Source organism: Grampus griseus (assembly GCF_964374135.1).
Source record: "Grampus griseus genome assembly, chromosome: 9".
NCBI lineage: Eukaryota > Metazoa > Chordata > Mammalia > Artiodactyla > Delphinidae > Grampus > Grampus griseus.
This window is the reverse complement of record NC_139003.1, coordinates 6412263-6432603: the sequence shown is the minus strand read 5'-3', so window position 1 is coordinate 6432603 and position 20341 is coordinate 6412263. Positions and strand designations below refer to the sequence as shown.

Sequence of the window (20341 nt, the reverse complement as noted above, 5' to 3'; positions counted from 1 at the left end):
AAACACCTAGGAATAAATTTAAGAAAGGAGGTCAAAGACCTGCACATGAAAATTATAAGACATTGATAAAAGAAATTAAAAGACACAAATAAATGAAAATGTATTCCATGCTCATGGATTGAAAGAATTAATATTGTTAAAATACTACCCAAAAGTATCTACAGATTCAATGCAGTTCCTATCAAAATTCCAACGGTGTTTTTCAGAAACAGAAAAAACAATCCTAAAATTTGTAAGGAAGCACAAAATATTTCAAATAGCCAAAGCGGTCAGAGAATGACAAATACTGTATGACATCACTTTTTTATGTGGAATTTTTAAAAGCCAAATTCATAGAAATTGAGAGTAGAATGGTGATTACCAGGGGCTGGGAAATGGGAGAAATGGGGAGATGTTGGTCAAAGAGTACAAACTTCCACGTAGAAGATGAGTAGGTCTGGGGATCCAAGGCACAGCACAGTGATTATAGTGTAATTCTGTATTATCTACTTGAGAATTGCTAAGAGAGTAGATCTTACATGTTCTCACCACCAAAAAGAAATGGTAATTATGTGTCATGATGCAGGTGTTAGCTAATGTTATGGCAGTAATCTTTCTGAAATATAAAAGTGTATCAAATCAACACATCATGCACTTTAAACACATACATTGTTATATGTCAATTATACCTCAATAAAGCTGGAGGGTATGGGCAGGGGGCAGAGTGGGGGGGGTGACCAGGTGGAGTTCAGTGGGAGTTGGGTTCTTCACTAAAGAGCTGGCAGGAATGGGTGAACATCACACCCCAGCCCATTAGCTTCAGATGAAGTTAATCCCCTCACTATATCCGTGGAAAGTCAACTCCAGAAGGTTGAAGTGAGTTAGGCAAGATCACACGGTTTGTTAATAATCTAACCAGGTCCAGGGCATGTGTCACCAAAATACTTCTCTCCACACAATGATTGGCTATTTTACTCACCTTCTCATGACCCTCCTAAGAGGAGAAACAGTCACTTGAGTTGGAGGTACTAACAGAGATGGCTAGGTTAAGCCCCGTATAAAAATTTTCTGTCTTCTGCCGGCTGTCCTATTTTTAATAGCTGGAAAAGCCCTCCTTTTCTTTCAGAATGAAGAGACTTTGCGTGTGATGTTCCTAGCAGGTAGGACCACTTTGGTGGCATTGTCCACTCTGAGGTTCACTCAGAGATTCCTCTCAAATTCCTGTCCTGGGGAAGGAAGGCCATTTTATTTTGTTTTTTAAAAATGCCTGAGGGCTCCCCTGGTGGCGCAGTGGTTGGGAGTCCGCCTGCCGATGCAGGGGGCGCGGGTTCGTGCCCCGGTCCGGGAGGATCCCGCGTGCTGCGGAGCGGCTGGGCCCGTGGGCCGTGGCCGCTGGGCCTGCGCGTCTGGAGCCTGTGCTCCACAGCGGGAGAGGCCACAGCAGTGAGGGGCCCGCGTACCGCAAAAAAAAAAAAAAAAAAAAAAAAAAAGCCTGAAAAGCAAAAGACAACTGGAGATAAGATTGCTGGTCAAAGGTCAGAAACAAAACGAGTCCTCAGAAACCTAAAGTGCTCTTCCCCGCTGAGGTTATAGACCCTGCCAGGGACAAGATGCTGGTGTCACAGGAACCTCTGGAAAACAGTACCATAGCCCAAAGCAGCGGGTGGGATTCGCAATGACAACATTGCACACCCACCACCTCACTGGCCAATGTTTCTGTCTCTTTAAGTCATCACCACTGGGCCCCCCCTCCCTGAGCTTCCTGAACTCTGAGGTCTGAGAGGCACAGAGACTTCCTCCATGTGTGGAGAGGAAACCGCCCACTGCACCCACAGTCCAAGGGCAGGCGGTAGGTCAGGAGCTTCTGGGAGCCAGCGTTAGAGCCTGTCGCCAATCCTGCAGGAACGGTGAGCACAAGGGAAAAGGAACCAGCCCGGAGCAGGACCTGTGGGGAACAGGAAGAGCTCTGCCTGTGTGAAGCTGGCTGAGTGAGCAGCTGCGTTCTAGTAAGTATGTGAAAGGGGGGCAGGATCTAGAAACGGTAACTTCATGTGCCTCTAGGTTTGTAAGGTTGTTCTGAGTGTCAAACAGTAAGTTCAGAAGAACAGGTAATCTTCTCGAGCTCTGCAGCGCACACGCTCTTCTTTGGGACTAAATTCTCTCTCCTTCCCTACTCCCTTAGTCCTTCTGCTGGAACTACCGCAGAAGGCAATGAACACTCCCCAAATGCATGTGCAGCAAATGCAAAAGATATTCCTGGGGACTTATAAGGGAAGCTAACCTCAGAACAAGTTACAAAGTGAAAATTCTGTATATATCTGAGCTGAACCCTCCTAAAACCTCCACTCTCCTTAGCGCTATCCACAATAGTGCAAGAGACAGCTAAGGTTGTGAACTTGGTCCTCAACCCTTGCCCTACATGATCACTTGAACATCTGCTCCCCACCCCAAACTGGGCTCTGTGGGCTGCTCTGGTGTCAATTAAGGGAGTTTGTTGATTTCTAGACACAAAATAACTAATCACATTATGTGATTTAGCCCTGGGGTAAACTTTACAGAAGCTTTGGGGGGGTGGGGTGATGGGGGTGGGGTGGGTAGCGGAGTGGGGGGGGCAGCGGCAGGAGAGTTACTGCAGAGACACCCACAGCTTTGGCTTGAGCTCTAGGCAAACCTACCATCTGAGTCCTTTGGCCAGAGACAGGTTACTCAGCCAACCTCTCCCTTTGCTTTTGCTTCGTTGTTGGTGCCAATAGGGGGAGAACACAGTTACCTGTAGGAACCAGGTGGGTGACATGAAGAGGTAGAATTTGAAACGGACGTTGAAGCACAGACAGGACTCAGGCAGAAATGTGCGGTGGGATGAATGGTCCACAAGGTGGGTTGGAAAAGGCCCTGAAATCTGCTGTTTGTGGAGGGGCTGACTGGGGAGGGGATTAGGTGGGAATGAGGCTGGAGTAGACTGAGGGGAGACTGTGCTGTCGTGTTCAGGCACTCGTGTGATCAGGCAAACTTGACCACAGAACATTTAATTGTATTAAATAATGTTGGAGTGGGTATTTTACTTCAAAAAGCCTCAGGTTTGAGGCAAGAACATAAAGAGCTGGAGGGGAGCATCCCAGTCTCTCCAGCACACAGATTATATTTAGACTTATTTATTTACTTATTTTTTACTGAAGTATAGTTGGCGCACAATATTATATTACTTTCGGGTATACAACATAGTGATTCTGTATTTTTATACTTATGCTCCATATAAAGTTAATATAAAATATTAATTAACTATATTCCCTGTGCTGTGCATTACATTGGTGCATCTTAGTTATTTTATACCCAGTAGTTTGTACCTCTTAATCCCCTTCCCCATCTTGCCCCTTCCCCCACCCCTCTCCCCAATGGTAAACACTAGTTTATTCTCTGTGTTTGTGAGCCTATTTCTGTTTTGTTATATTCCTCTGTTTGCTTTATTTTAAATTCCACATATAAGTGGAAACATACAGCATTTGTCTTTCTCTGTCTGACTTACTTCACTAAGCATAATCCCCTACAGGTCCATCTATGTTGTTGCAGATGGAAAGATTTCATTCTTTTTTATCTTTTTCATTCTTTTTTTATGAGTAATATTCCATTACATCTACCTGTCTATATATATATGACACCTTCTTCATTCATCTGTTGATGGGCACTTAGGTTGCTTCCATATCTCGGTTATTATCAATAATGCTGCTATGAACATCAGGGTGCACACGTCTTTTTGAATTCGTGTTTTCATTTTCTTTGGATATATACCCAGGAATGAATTGCTGGATGATATGGTAGTTCTCGTTTTAATTTTTGAGGAACCTTCATACTGTTTTCCACCGTGGCTGCACCAATTGACATTCCTGCTATCAGTGCACTAGGGTCCCCTTTCTCTACATCCTCGTCAACAACACCAGTTGTTCCTTGTTTTCGGATGACACCATTCTGACAGGGGTGCTCCGTGCTTCCTGTACCTGATATCTGTTTCCCTTTTCGGGTTAGGAAAGTTTTCAATTACAATTTCACCAAATACATTTTCTACCCCTTTCTCTTTTTCTGGGACCTCTACCATGTGAACGTTGGCACACGTGGCCTTTTCCCAGAGGTCCCATAAACCCCCCTCATTCTTTCAAATGTGTTTTGCCTCTGCTGTACTGATTGGGTGACCTCCACTAGTCTGTCTTCTGTGCTCTTCTACATCGCCTAATCTGCTCTTAATTCCTTCTAGCGAATTTTTCATGTCAGTTATCGTATTCTTCAGCTCTGACTGGTTTTTGCATTTTCTAATTCTCTGCCGAAGTTCCCACTGTGTTCATCTGTTGTTTACCCAAGTTCAGTTAGCATTTTTATTACTATTGCTTTGGACTCTTTGGCAGGTAAATTATTATCTCTTTCATTAGGGGTTTTTTCCTGGGGTTTTATCTTGTTCTTTCATTTCCTTTGTTTTCTCATGTTGTTTGACTTTCTCTGTGTGTCTCTATGAAATTAGGTGAAACGGTTACCTGTCCAGGTCTCAAAGGCATGTCCTTGTGGGTAGCAACCCTTTGCAGTGTGCCTGTCACCAGTGGCTTTGGTGGGAGAGCTGGACGTGAAGTGAGCGGGGACCGCTTCTTCGCCCACGGTGTGCTGGCGGCCACCACCTTGGTGGGAAGCAAGGCTGGAGGCAGAGGGCTAGAGCCAGAGCCAGGTGCCAGCCAGGGCTTCTCCTCGGCTCAGGGCTAGTTGTTAGCCTATTGTGGGAGGAGTCAAGGACCAAGGGGCTGGGCAGGAGTCCTAAGGGAGTTGGGCTTCCCCCAGATGTGATGACAGTCTTCACCTTGGCTGGGGGTGTGGCCAGGGCCTGAGAGCCTGAGGCTGCACTTCTGAGCTGCCTCTACTTTTTCCTCAGTGTGTACCCCTTGGTTAGAGGCAGGATAGAGAGCCAGAGGGGTTGGAGCCACACACCGGAGCTCTCTCTGCTCCTTCCCTGGTGCACATATGCCCACTGGCAATGGCAGCCTCGGCCTTTGTGGGGGGCAGTGCTGGAGCAGTAGGGGCTGGAATGGGAGCCTGGAGAGGGCTGGGAGGTGCTCTGGGGCGGTCCCGGCAGGCTGGCCAGAGCACCAGGCAGTCTTCAATGTACCGCCTCTGCACTGGGACTGAGAGCAAGCATGCTTGTGCTCTTCAAGACCAGAGTGTCAGGTTCTTACAGCCCTCCAGTAAGCCCTACTGATTTTCAAACCAGCTAAGGGGGCTCATCTTCCCAGTGTCAAGCCCAGGCCTGCGGTGCCTAGTAGGTGGCTCAAACCCCCCACTCCGCAGGGAGGATCCCCAAGCCTGGGATAGCCCCTTCCACTTCTAGGTCCCCACTAGGGACTCAGGTCCCGACTAGATTGCGTCTCCGCCCCTGTACCAGACTCCACGTGGTCCTTTCTTTACAGCCTTGATTGTGGAAAAGCCATTTTGCTAGTCTTCAGGTCATTCTCAGAGAGAGTTGCTCTATACGTAGCTGTAGCTTGGATGTGTTCATGGGGGCAGGTGAGCTCGGGGTCTCCCTCCTCCACCTTCTGGATCCCACCTCCTAGACGTATTAGGACGAGCCAAATTTTGTGGTTTTCTGAGCACAGAGTCAGGAGCTTTCCAGGTCAGCTTGGGAAAAATGTCTGTTTTCTGATTTCCAAAACCAAAATTCCAAGTTTCTTCTTGTTTCCCAGGCCAACAACCCTAAGGCAGGTCCTAAGTCAGTGAGCAAACCTTCTTGTTCTCAGGGTTTGACAAACCCCCCACCCCCGGCTGCTGAACCTCCAGGGAAAACTTACTTTCTACCACTTACGTCACTGACGTAGAATTACCTGGGAAAATGAACATCAAAAGCTTATTCATTGACATAGAGTAAGTGTTGTCATCTCCCCTCTGCTCTGTGCATTTCGAGGCCCTGAAAAGACAGCACAAGCTCACCGGGTGTTCTCATAGTATCGTCCCAACCACAGACCGAGCTCTTCCACTGTCTTCCCTAAATTCTGATGCTCGGAGAGGGCAGGAACTATGACATTTTCACTGTGGTGTCACCAGCATTTGGGGCTTTGCCTGACACATAGTAGGTAGTTTTACCTATGAATGAATAATGAACGAGTGAACGAATGAAAAATAACTTGTGCTGGGGACACTTTCAGGGAATCATGAGAGGACAGAAAACAGCAAGAGATGAAGAAAACGCCTATGGTAAGAACATGCCTCACAACGCGTGTTTGCCCCCAGGTATGAGCTCTGGGTAGTAAGGGGGATGGGCTAACTCAACACTGAACAGAGAGAAGCCCCAGAGGTTTCTCGATGCTGGGATGAAACAGCAAGAGCCCTGGGGCTGGCATTTGACCTAGATCTCTGCCCCTGACCTGCTGTGAGATATTGAGTTCTTTGACTAACCTGCACCTCCGTCCCTAAGGTAAAATGAATAAACCTCCTCTGATCTCCACAGAAGGGGGTGTAGAGGGAATCCAACTATATACTAGAGGGAACATGACTCACCAGGTAGAAGGTGTTAGGGAACAAGGATGGAGGGTTAACCAGGTATCTTATTAGACAGCAGGTCTAAGAGAGAGGAGAGGATGAGGAGGGAAAGAGGGAGGGAAGAAGAGATGGTCTCATCTTATCCTCCCAACAGCCCTATGAGGACGGCGCTACATTAATGATCCCATTTGTGCAGGAGAGGTTTAGCACTTAGATTAAGCAGCTTCCCAGGGTTACACTGCTGGCCGGGGGTGGGGCTGTGATTCAGACCGAGGGTGTGGGACAGCAGACAGCCCTCGTGGCCAGGCCCACTGCCCCTCCTGCCTATCTTCAGTAAGAGGGTATCTGGGGAAGTAAGGCAGAGGCCACTGAAGTTGTCCAATAGGGAGCAGCTCTGCGCAGTGTGGATGACAGGTCATGTCACACGAAGTAATGGCCTGTATTATACAGGGATGTCCTCTACAGAAACGTTCACCGGGTGCTGGTGCACCTACAGGTGCATGTGTGACGCCAAAGAGGGAAGAAGTAGACGGGTAGAGATCCCCCGGAGTTCACAGATCTCCGACCAGGGCACTCGGTAAAGGTTTGGTCCGAAAAGCAGAAGTCGAAGCACTCTGTTCTCCTTTGTTCAAAGGCATCCAGGGGACCCGGGTGCCAGGATATGTGCTTTCAGGTTCGGGAGCTTACAGATCATTGGTGCTCACAGGTTTAGAAGCCCGCGAGTCTGCCCTGCAGGAGCCCAGGCTGCGGCTCCTCCTGGCCGGGAGGTCAGGGACTGGGAAAAGCGCCACGGGAAACAGCATCCTGGGCCAGAAGCGCTTCCTCTCCAGGCTCGGGGCGACGTCGGTGACCCGGACCTGCGCCACGGGCAGCTGCAGGTGGGCCAAGTGGGACGTGGAAATCATTGACACCCCGGACCTCTTCAGCTCCAAAGTCTCCCAGACAGACCCGGGCTGCGCGGAGAGAGCCCGCTGCTACCTGCTCTCGGCGCCGGGGCCCCACGCCCTGCTCCTGGTGACCCAGCTGGGCCGCTTCACGGCCCAGGACCAGCAGGCCTGGAGTGGGGTGAAGGCGCTGTTCGGGGACGGCATCGTGACGCGCACCATCGTGGTCTTCACCCGCGAGGAAGACCTGGCTGGGGGCTCGCTGCAGCATTACGTGCGCAACACCGAGAACCGCGCGCTCAGGGAGCTGGTGGCCGAGTGTGGGGACCGATTCTGCGCCTTCGACAACCGAGCCGCCGACGGGAAGCGGGAGGCGCAGGTGATGGCGCTGATGGGGCTGGTGGAGGAGCTGGTGAGGCACCACGGCGGCGCCCCCTACACCAACGACCTGTACAGCCTGGCGCAGGCCCTGGGGGGCGCGGACCCCGCGGAGAGGCTGCGCAGGGTGGCGGAGCGAGTGGCCTTCTGCGAGCAGAGGCGGCGGGAGCGCTGGCCGCTGACCTGGCTGTGGCGGTGGCCCAAGGCGCGGGGGAACTGGCGTAAGCTGGGCGTGTGCACCCTAATGGGCGCCCTGGTCCTGCTCTACCTGCTCTACAGGCACCGGCCAGAGGCCGTGACAGGGTGATATTCAGTCTTGCAGGTAACCTGGCAAGAAAGGAACTGAACACTTGAGTCTGAAGGGGGATTTCAAAGGAATCAGTTTTCAAGAGTTTCATATTTCCTCCAGTAAACAGTTTTAAAATAAAGTTGTGCAATTTTAAAACGTCCTTAAAACGTGTTAGTGAGCTTGATGTTTCGGTCCTCTCTTGAAAAATAGTGGAATGACTGGTGATTTTTAGTAGAAAATGGGTTCATAGCAAAGGGAAAACAGCTATTTTTATTTTGAGCTTGTGTTTGTTTGTTTAGACACTGCCTTCCTCCCTTTGGACTGCTATTTTAAAAAAACAAAAACAAAAAAACACAGACTGCATGGCTTAGAAACCACAGACATTTATTTCTCACACTTCTGGAGGCTGGAGGTCCAAAATCACGGTCCGGTTGGAGGGAGAGCCCTCTCTGAGATTGCAGACTGCCAACTTCTGGCTGTGTCCTCACCTTGATGGAAGGGGCACTTTGGCAAGGGCACTAATCCCAATCATGAGGAATCTACCCTCATGACCTAATAACCTCCCGATGACCGCATCTCCTAATACCATCCTCTCCAGATTAGGTTTTCAACATGTAAATGCTGGGGAGGGGGACACAAACATTCAGAGCATAGCCTGCACTCTCTCTTCTTGATGTTTTCTGGTTCTTATGGGTAGATATCTCCCTTCAGTGATCCTTGAAATTTTTTTTTTTTTTTTTTTGCGGTACGCAGGCCTCTCACTGTTGTGGCCTCTCCCGTTGCAGAGCACAGGCTCCGGACGTGCAGGCGCAGCGGCCATGGCTCATGGGCCCAGCCGCTCCGTGGCATGTGGGATCTTCCCGGACCGGGGCACGAACCTGTGTCCCCTGCATCGGCAGGCGGACTCTCAACCACTGCGCCACCAGGGAAGCCCCTGATCCTTGTAAATTTTTATTATCATCAAGGAAAGAGATGTCACAGTCATACATATTAATGTTTACTTCTGATACATCGGTTTATTTACCAGTACAATGGCTTAGTACCAAGAAGTTAAATGTAACTACACTGAAAATAACACAGTTTCCAACTTTCTAGCATGTATTATGGTTCATGTCTGTCCAAAATGAAGTAAGATTTGGGGAAAATAACATGCAATGTCTTCAATGTAGTCATCTATCTGGATTTTTAAATAATAATAATAATAATAATAAAGCGCCTGTCTCAAAATGGAGAAGAGAGGGGTGGCAGGGTCATCGGCAGAGAGCCACAGAGCACCGGAGGTTAGGTGTGGCTGTACCGTGGGGTTTTTACAGGGGATGGGCCAACCCACATAAGTCTGTGAATGCCAGCCTTCCGTTGTGTAAGCAAACGCTAGGATCTGTTTATTTCCATATTTCTGAATGTGACAGAACACTTTAAAGGAAGTCTTTCTATCAGCCATGTGCTAGTTAGGAGGTGTGGATACAGGAGGAGGCAGATATCCCAATACTACCAGGGCTCAGGGGTGCTAAGGGCCGGGAGGTTGTGCGCAGGCATCCTAGGGCCATCCCAGCTCCACGTGGAGAAGGGGCCTATGCACATGCACTTCAATGCCACCTCGGGTTAAGGGCCTGCAGAGACTCAGGATGACTATGGGCTTAGAGTGGCCTGCAGTTGGGTGGGGGGGGTACCTGAGGGCTATAGTAGTGGGGCAGGGAGTTGGGCTCTGTGAAGCCTGGCTGGAAAAAAGTCCATTATCAATTCCTGCCTTCAGCGTCGTGCTGGGCCCATGCAGGAACTCTCAGCCATGGAGGCACTCTTTCCACACCCTGAGGGCCCCAGGAAGGGGACGACGTAGCGGAGACCGCCTGTGTCCGCAGCTTGCCCATCCAGGGCCACGTGCGCATGAGCGTGCGTTGTAAGCCAAAGACTTCGCTTACCGTGGGGTTGATTGTAACCTGCTTGTTCTTTCAGTTTTCGTTTTCTCACGTCAGGGTGTCCACATATGCCCTCCAGTTTCTGTCATTGCTTATTATTTTTGTCTTGTTTGTAAATGGACATGTGATTTTTAAAATAAATATGAGTGTTAGGATTGTAAAATTCTCAGGCGGACTGTAGCACAGAGAAATGTGCGGGATCAGAGGAAGGCTTGACATCCGTGGGTGAAACACCCTGCCTGGGGCATCACCAGGACCATTGTGGGGGACAGTGGAAAGAGCAGGAGATGTGCAGAGGGCTTGTGTGACAAAGCCGGTCCCCTATGAACTTGCTCCAGGACCTTGGGCACAAGGGGAGTCAGCTTTTCTTGAGATGTATATATTAATATTAATCCTATAGCTTTCATGTATGATGAAGTAACATGAGCGAAAGCACTTTGTAGGTTAAATTCCATAAGAATATAGTACAGAAACAAAAAGTCTAAGAAGAAACTTCTCATAATAATAATCCTCATAAACAAATCCCATACTCATAAATACATAAATTTCACACTCATGAATACTCCACATTTATTCTTCATAATAATAACTACTCCACATTATTCTATGTATAGAGTTGGGAGCTAGTGGTAATATAAGGTCGGCATGATTAGTCATCAAATATATTTACAAAGTGCAGTCAAAGTTTATTTGTTCTCTAAAATATTGCTAGTTTCTAATTCTTAGATTTAGAACTATGCAACATGGCTCATAAGTAAATGGAAGACACGATTTTTAGTTTTTAAAATGTAATTTAGGGACTTCCCTGGCGGTCCAGTGGTTAAAACTCCACGCTTCCACTGCAGAGGGCACGGGTTCCATCCCTGGTCGGGAACGAAGCTCCCGCGTGATGCGCGGGCAGCCAAAAAAATTTAAAATATATACAATTTAATGTTACACATGTAATACAAGATAGATCATAAAACAAAATAATATAAGACTGATCATAAAATAGAAAACAGAAGCTGTAGAGAGAACACTATAATATAATAACAATTTATTGCCTTAATATTTTATGATGAAAAATACCTCATGAGGTATGAAGGGTAATTATCATTAACAGCCTTTTATTTGAAGAGGAAAGTAATGTACTGAGAGTCAAGTGATTTTCTAAGGGCAAAACGTGGCAAATCAGAACTGGAACTTATTTTTCCTTATTGTCCTATAGGAAGAGTTTCCTGAACCAGACACAGGGTCAAAATGCTATAACTTCTCAAAAACTGTCTATTTGAGTGAATATATATATATATATATACACATATATATCTTGATTACTTACATGTCCTCTCATTTTCTTTCCTTTTTTTCCTCACCTTTTCTTTTATCTCTTCAAGAATAAAAATTCGTTGATCGTGTGCTGATGAAGTTTCTTTCATATTTCCATGCCCTGCTGCCTGGATCAACTGTCATTTTATCTAAAGAGGTTCATATTTGACTTACTTCTGAGAGTTGTTTTTGGTCATAATGAGTTTTTCTTTTTTTTTAATTAATTTATTTATATGTTTGGCTGCACTGGGTCTTCGTTGCTGCGCATGGGCTTTCTCTAGCTGCGGTGAGAGGGGGCTACTATTTGTTGCAGTGCGCGGGCTTCTCTATGCAGTGGCTTCTCTTGTTGTGGAGCACGTGCTCTAGGCACGCGGTCTTCAGTAGATGTGGCTCACAGGCTCTAGGGCGCAGGCTCAGTAGTTGTGGCACACAGGCTTACTTGCTCCACGGCATGTGGGATCTTCCTGACCCAGGGATCGAACTCATCTCCCCTGCATCAGCAGGCGGATTCTTAACCACTACGCCACCAGGGAAGCCCCCAAGATGAGTTTGTCAAGCAGAAGATTTCAAACAATGCATACCCTCTTACGTAGTCTTGTACAATATTCATTATTGTACAATATTCAATTCTTGTACAATATTCAATATTCATCACCTGGCTGGGCAGATGCCACTACGCCTTCCAGAGAATATCCTATGGATTGAACTCCCTAGAAGAGGAATTCCTATAACTCCTTGGGGAAGCCAGAGCTAGACTATGACCCAAGACTCTTTTTTTCTGCCCCGGGAGCCTTCATCTGATAGTGGCAATGTTTGCCTTTTCTTATACAACTGCATTTGCGCTTGCTTATTCCAGCAATAAAATATTTTGAGATTTTTTCTAAATTTGTCTTTTACCTCTTTTTTTTTTTAAGTAGTTGTCTTCCAAAATGATGTAGTGTTTTGTTTTAATTATTATTTGGGGTCTTCATTATTTTTATACCTTACATTCAATCTCCTTCTCGGCCCATTTCTTATTTATTTTATATTTCCTTTCACTCTACACCATTAATTTTAGGCACTCCTTTTTACTTTGGAAATAGTGTTAAATCGTGTATATCCCTTGATTTACTACATCTGAAAACACCTAAGATCTATTCTTCCACATGCTGGCGAAATAGCTCATGGGTACGCTGAAGAGAACTGCTTACCACTCCTCAAACATCACACACACACCCCCAAGAAGAGACACCCAACCCCAAGAAACAAAAGACAAGGGTAGTCACTTTCTGCCTCCCAGCCCTGGGGAGTTTCTGGAAAGGAGGAAGGCTCCATTCTAACCTGTTCCACATCTGGGCTCCAGCTTTTCACGAAGGTAGACAAGTCCTCCTTCCTGAAAAGCCAGTGATTCTTTCCTGTGCCAAAGAAAATAACTAATTTTCTCAGTAGATCTCTTTGTAGGTGCTTTCACAGGGAGACTCAGGTCAGCGTGGTCTGTGTTAGAGTGAGAGGTACTTGGACTCAACAGGAGAGATGAAACGTTGATCTTCCGGGAATGGTGGCCGGAGAGCACGACACGCCCGCGGAGGCAACAGGGGTCTTTAGCAACGGGGGAACTGGGGGGATTGGGGCCCGTGTTCTTCTCTTTCACGCTCCAAACATCACTTCTTTGCACACGTCTTACAGAGGAAATGGGAGTGGGCGAGGGGCTCGCGGGCTCCGACAGGAAGCATCCCATTAGGGGTGGAAGCACGCTCCGAACTCGCTGCTTTCCGGTTTCCGCAGCAGCAGTTTCGCCCCATCCGGAGGGGGTGTCCCCAACTGCGGGGACAGGGGGCTCACTCCGTCAGCCCCATTTTCCTTCTTGCCCTGCAGCCGTGCCCTGGAACCTTCGGCCGCGCGCTCGCGCCGACCCGCCGGCACCCAGCCCGCAGCGCCGCGCCTGGTAAGGGGAACCCGGCGGGGGTCCCAGCGTCCTGGGTGGAGGCCCGGGGAGGCGCGGCGCGTCCTGGAGGCCGCGGTTGAGTCAGGGCTACTGATTTCTCGTGGGATCTGACACCGGTTACCATACTTCTGGGCTCTCCCATCAGTGAAACGGGGCGCCGATGGTGAGCGTTATGGGCAACCGCGGATTCCTAGCGGGAGGGAAGCGGCTTCGGGAACCGCTCACCCCGCGTTCACGGCCCACAGCTTTCCACAGCGTGGAGGTCTTTTCCGTCTAGTTGCCTACTTCTTAGCTCTTCTGACTTACATAAGCTTCACGGGGTTTCATAAAGCTTCACTAAGATTCTCAACCCATTTGACAGATGAGTAAACTGAAACTCACCAGGTGCCCGAACTAGGTGGGGCGGACGTCTCAGTTTTAGCTCTTCACTTCCCCGCACCAGCCCCGCCCCATCCCTGACAAGCACCACGCCCCCTGAGGCCTGGGTACCGAGAGTCTATTCCTAGGGGTCCACAGGACAAGTTCGGGGTCATTATGTTCCCGCCCTCATTGAGCCACGTGCTCCAAACGGAACCTCTCAGTGAACATTGTTCCATTGATCTGAAAACCAGCCCATTCTCCCCCAAATACCCACACTTTTCCTACGACACGATGTCGAACTCGACCGCATGGCAGACAGATTCCAGTGTGTACAGGAACCAACCCTTTGCTAAAGCTCCTGTGAGAGCCGCGTTATGAAATGACAACGCTAAACTCTGACACAAGTGATACCAGGAAACAGCGGGAGGGGGCAGATGGGCGAAGGAGAATATGAATCAGGCAGACAGAAAATATTTTTATCTTTCCTAAAACAGCATGAGAGAGCCTGCTTTCCAATGGCTTGATAAAGTAAGGTGCTGTCAAGATAAAATCAGGTTCGTGTAGTGTACAAATCAGGAGGTACATTATATGCTCATTGGCTTCAACCTCCTACCTAAGCTACATCCTCCTGCTGCTCCTGTCAGATACTCTTATAATCTCTGCCCGCATGCTGCCCGCGACTCTCTCATGATTCCTGATCCCGCCTGGGGGAAGATTAAAAGGGTTTTCCTTGTGGAGAAGAAATCTGCCTCCACTCCCGATTCTCCCTCTTCTGTCTACTATGTGATTGACACGTGTCACGTTCCTTCGAGTTTAGGATGTTTCCCGATCTTTTCCTAGGCTGATTCTGTCCTTTTAATATTCTGTGACTCATTTTAGCATCTCCATCAATATCCTTTCTGACTAGCCTCTGCACACTTTATTATTTGTTAATATCTGTCCAAAATAATCTACTCCTCGGTGGGACGTGTCTCCCCCGGCAGCCTGAGCCACTCAGAAGACGGTTCAGGAGGGCCGTGCGCGCCTCTGCTAATGTCACCTGGACTTTGACTGGCTTTTGTGAGGCCACAGGGCTCCATTTGGGTCACACTGATCATCCAGCCATGGGAGAACACCAGATTGCTTTAAACTGAAATACTTCCATTCCGAGCAACTTCTGGCCCTGCGATTTTACCTTTGAATAATCTTTTTTTTTTTTTTTTGAAAACGTGCACTCAAGATTTTGCAATACAGTTCCCTTTGTTAGTTTTAGGGTAAGCTTCCAGCCTGCCTGCCTCAGTTTATGTCCTGACCATGGATGGCAGCATGGTATGTGGTGTTCCAAGAGGTTCATTGACTGTATAATCTCTTCTCCATCCTGATAAATCTAGGAGAATACACAGGCAAAATGAGCCATGTTTTGGTCTTAGCTCCATGGAAGTTGTGTGATCGTGGGCAGGTCAGTTGAGGCTCAGTTTCCTAATATTTTAATAGAAATTTTAATACCTATCTTGATCACATCATAGGGAATTTAGGAGAACGATTCAAAGAATGGACATGAAAGAAACTTGAAAATTACAAACGGCTGCACAGAGGATTATTACCATGGTAAAGTTATCATCAACATTGTCACCACTGTCGTCATCGTCTTTACCACATCGATATATTGATTCCAATATATAGCAACTGCCGTCTGAAGTAGAAAAGATGTCAGAGGATTTGAGCAGTTTTAGCAAAAGCTGGAGTGTTATTGACCAGAGGCCAGGACAGCGTGTGGGAGAACGTGGTGAGGAAAATGCTCTTCTCTGGGCTTAAGGAAAGGAAAGTGGTGCAGAAGGAAAAGGAAAGGAAGGAAGGAAGTTGCCTTAATAAATTCTGAGCATGTGACAAGGGCTGGTTTCCCTAATGAGGGCCATTTCTAGTCTTCCCTCCTGAGTGAACAGAAGCATGTGAAAGAGGCAGAAATAACAGAATCGACCTGAATAGCAAGTAAACTATGAAAACCGTTTTGAATTCAATGTTAATCAATAAAATGCACCTTTAAACCAATTAAGACATCCTAAGATACGCCCATCAGGGTGACCAAAAAATTAAAACTCTAATATCACCAAGCGTAGGTGAAGATTTGGGGGGATTCTCACCCATGGCTGCTGCTAGTATGACTTAGCACAAGCTTCTTGGAGTCACATTTGGCAGTATCTTGTCAGGTGGAAACTACATATCCCAGAGCAATCGTCCACGTGCACAGGAGGCGTGTAGGGGGATTCTTCTGCAGCGTGGTTTGTAGTAGCAAGCACGTATCTTGGCACACCAAGTGTTTGTTAATAAAATTGAGTTGGATAAAATGCTACATAAATAATGTCACTGACATAAAAGATTAAAATGCCAAAAAGTACTATATATTACCTATACATACATGTGTATCTCAGAATATTGGTTGCCTCTGAAGGGAAGAGGGAGAATGAGACGGGTTGGGGGGAGTCAAAAAATAAATAAATGGAACTATATGTGTAATGTTTTAACTTTTTCAGTCAAACCAAACAGCAGCAGTGAAAATGCCAAAATACTTAGATCTGTTCACTGCAAGTAGTGGGCATTTGTTTCATTACTCTGTGTATTTCTCCCCTTAAAATGTTTGCTTCAGAACTGCATAATCTTTAAAACTGAATAAATAAAATACAGTCTCGGAGATCATCTTAATTATAGTGGCACATTGCATGCTTGCCTTTTCTAATGCTCACCTTTTCTAGCACCAAGAAGAACGACACAATATTATGTCTCATCTGAATGAAACATTTATCCTCATAGTTTTGCCAATTTCTGGGTATATCTACTGGAAAAAATTTTAAGTGGTTATTGGGAGACCCACAAGGGAAGACATGTGGTTTAAAACTGAGCAGGAAATGAATTTACCTTGAATTTGTCCTGAATGTTGACTCTGTCCCTCAGTCATGGCACCAGCTTCTCTCCACCAGCTGCTCAGAGGGGTGGGAGGGTGGTGGCCATGCTCCTCCATCTTCTACCTCGTCCTCTCATGTCCGTCCTCACAGGAGCCCTGGATCCCCAATTCCACACTCCCATTGGAAGGTACATTGTACTTTCCTCTTTGCCACTGGGATATCCATCTGGTACAAAGAGTTTCTGGGGCTGGAAATGGCCAGTACTTCAAACAAGCCAATGTCATTTACAGCAAGGCAATTTTTATTCTCTAGTCTAGCAAGTTTGCTTACTTTGATTCCAATAATAATAGTAATAATAAAACAATAAACAAAATCCTGCTTCTCATTCCACAGAAGAAGACTTTCTTTATTTCATGCCTTTTCAGGTAGAGGGGAGATAATCAACTGACTTGTTTTCAAACATTTCATGCTTTCCTATAGGATGAGGAAAAAGCAGGAGTTCATTGTGTTAATATAACCTAGAATCACCTGGCTTGCTTAAAGTTATATATGGATATTTGAAAGTAAAATATAAGTTAAAAAATTAGCGATGGAAACGGCTCATCTAAGGATAATTATTCTTGGCTGTCTGAATTGGAGGTGTTCTCAGGCCTTACCAAGTCCCATATGGACACCTGCTTTTTATTCCTTTCCTTTTTTTATTCCAGAAGAGAATGGAAGGGCTTCAGAGGAGCAGATACGGGACTATGGCTGAAGGTAAGAAAGCCTCCAAATTCTCAAGAGCTCTAGGCATCAGGGAAGAGTCACTGTTTTCTCTCCTCCTTTCCCTCACCTCAAACACAGTGACAGAAAAGAAACCCAGTTGTTTTCCACTGCAGAAGAAAAGGCAGCTATCATGTTCTTATCTTCCCCACCATCATCACAGCACACACACCCGAGTGTGAAGCTCTCCCCTGTGCTGTGATGTATGGGAAATGAGGAAATGAAACTTCAAGTCAGAGGTCAGGGGACTTGGAAACGAATTGTGAAAATGATATCCTTCCCTGCCTGCACTCAACTGAAAAGAGGAAAACTTCCCCATAAAGATTTAGTAAATGGTGTTTGCTAAAAAAAAAATCCAGGATACTTAAGAAAGGGAAGAACCAACACAGGGTAAAAGGAATAACAATAACAGATTTTAGGAGACTAAAATGAACTTAATTCATCTGAGCTCCTAAGAACTCCAGAAATCCTCGGATTCTCACTCTCTTCATCCCTTGAAGATTTTAGCTCTTGATGCAGGGTCACCCTTGACAACACCACTTTTGTTCTAATTTCCTGTCATTGTATCAGCCAAATTGACGATCTTTCCAACGCACGTATTTCTTATACGTGATGGTCTTATCATCTCTTCCTCAGCCACCGATCCAGGGTCATCTGTCAGACTGTTGCGGTCTCACACACACCTGCGAACTTCCCTCAGAGAGGAATCAGAACCAAGACAGAACACCAATATCCAGTGCAAATCCAAAGTAGATTAGTGATAGGCGTTTATTACGCACAAAAGCGCAAACCGATCGGGGCCTCACCAAAAGCAGGGTGAGACCCTGAGTCTTGTACGGGTGTGGTTTTTATATCCCAGGGTAACAGGATGTTCGTTCTAATTTTGAACTATTGGGTCGGCCATCCGGAACCCAGCGTCTTCCTGTTCACATTATGCTGGCAAGAAAAGCTCAATTTCACAGCAGCCAAGTCAGGCGGTTAGCAATAAAAGCAGTTACGGTGCAAACAGTTTTAAACCAAAACATTCCATCATTAATTCCAAGTATTACAATCGAAACTGTATGTTCTGGGACAGCGTGTCCCGTCACAAGACTCCGTCCTTGACTTTAACGACAAGCCTTCTGTAGGCTCACGTTCAAACATCCAACTCCCCACCCAAAAAGAGGAAACCCGGGGACATTCAGCTGGTCCTCGGTGGTAGGTCACTGGAGCTCTGACATCTGAGACTTCCTTTACCCCCAAGGTTCAGATGAATGTGATTGGCAGCCTGTGTACCTGGGAATTAATTGGTGGGGGAAAGAGAGGTGATCATAGTTTCTCACTGATGACTTCTCATCCTCCACCTCTTTCTAATCTCACGTTTATTTAGCATGAAACTGGGCTAAGCACGATCCCTGGAAAAGCTCAGGGACCAGCTTTCTGAAAGCTGTGTTTTCCCTGGTCCTGACGAAGTCCCTGGAGCATCCTTCACAGTGTAGCGGTTCTTACTCCTGGCTATGGGTCCAAGTTCGGGCTCCCAGTGTGGGCTTCCTGCCATTCAAGAGTCGCCTCAAGTTGTCTGCAAACATTTGTATGTATTTAAATATCACTGTTTGGCAGGGAGAGAGGTCCATAGCTTTCATGAGATACCATGAAAGGTCCGTGACCTAAAAATCTTAAGAATCACTAACTTTACCAACAAGGACCTACTGTATAGCACAGGGGACTCTGCTCAATATTCCGAAATAACCTAAATGAGAAAAGAGTTTGAAAAAGAATAGATACACGTATATGTATAGCGTAATCATTTTGCTGCACACCTGAAGCTAACACAACATTGTTAATAACCTAAACTCCAAGATAAAATAAAAAATTTTTTAAATCACTGACTTAGTAAAACACGAAAAACTCTTTTTTTTTTTAATAGGCGGGATAGAAAATAAGCTGTTTGCAACCTCGTCCTCATTGAGGATCATCCTGGTGGGCAAAGCAGGCAGCGGGAAGAGCGCCACCGGGAACAGCGTCCTCTGCCAGCCAGTGTTTGAGTCCAGGCTGGCGGCCCAGTCGGTGACCAGGAAGTGTCAGGGCGCAACGGGCACGTGGGATGGGAGGAGCGTCCTGGTGGTGGACACGCCCCCCATCTTTGAGGCGAGGGCCCAGGACCAAGAGGCGTACGAGGACATCGGGGACTGCTACCTGCTCTCGGCCCCGGGGCCTCACGTGCTGCTGCTGGTGACCCAGCTGGGGCGCTTCACAGAGCAGGACGTGGTGGCCGTGACCAGGGTGAAGGAGGTCTTTGGGGCGAGAGCCCTGAGACACACGGTCATCCTCTTCACCCACAAGGAGGACTTAGCGGACGGATCCTTGCGTGACTACGTAGCAAACACAGACAACGTCAGGCTGAGGGCCCTGGTCCGGGAGTGCGGGCACAGGTACTGCGCCTTCAGCAACCAGGCCTCCGGGGACGAGCAGAGGAAGCAGCTGGCCGAGCTGATGGCCGTGGTCGAGGGGCTGGAGAGGGAGCTCCAGGGCGCCTGCCTCAGCAACGACCTCTTCTTTGATGCACAGCGGCTCCAGCAGGGCGGGGGCGACCCCCATGGAGAAGGTCACGTGCGCTACCTGGCCAAGGTGCGGTCGCATATTGCAAAGCAAAAGCAAGACCTGAGAGAGGCCCAGAGAAACCGCGCCTTCAAGGCGCTCCTGCGAGTCAAACACTGGATCGTTTCTCACATCGGAATATTTGCTGTTTTTGTTATATGCTTTTTGAGTTTGCTTGCCATTTTAATTAGCTTGTGTAGCACTCGCGAATGCTGAGCATTTTCAGATGATACCTGCCATCAGCTTCCATTTTTTCAGAGTCAGTATCTTTGTCTATGTTGATAAGGAACTTTATTTGCTTTTCGTGTAGTTTCACTTTCAATTTCCCTTCCTTGCACCAGACACACCATCCATTTTCTTCAGTTGCTTTTTAGGTAAATAGAATCCAAAGGAAAATTCCCTTTTTGTTTTGTTAAAAATGGTGAAAGCAAATAATAAACTAACTGGATACAGTCGTGAAATATTAGGGAGCTTGCAGGAAGGAAAGTGAGTGGACTGTCACGCTGTGTGAGCATCTCACCTCTGTGACCTACTTTTTACAGCCTTGCTGTTGAGGAGAGAAACATGTTATATTAAAAGCTGGT

At 47.1% G+C, this 20341-nt stretch overlaps 1 protein-coding gene across 1 annotated transcript; it reads left to right on the top strand.

The window, feature by feature from the left end:
• Positions 1 to 970: 970 nt before the first annotated feature.
• LOC309827763 (GTPase IMAP family member 8-like) lies at positions 971 to 19973 on the top strand (the record flags this gene model as incomplete). Its single annotated transcript, XM_082662571.1, has 7 exons — positions 971 to 1139; positions 1709 to 1985; positions 6150 to 6198; positions 7118 to 8048; positions 13020 to 13179; positions 17126 to 17174; positions 19087 to 19973. Exons 3-7 carry the CDS (start codon positions 6156 to 6158, stop codon positions 19971 to 19973), a joined length of 2070 nt encoding a protein of 689 aa, XP_082518697.1. The 5' UTR covers positions 971 to 1139; positions 1709 to 1985; positions 6150 to 6155.
• Positions 19974 to 20341: the final 368 nt, after the last annotated feature.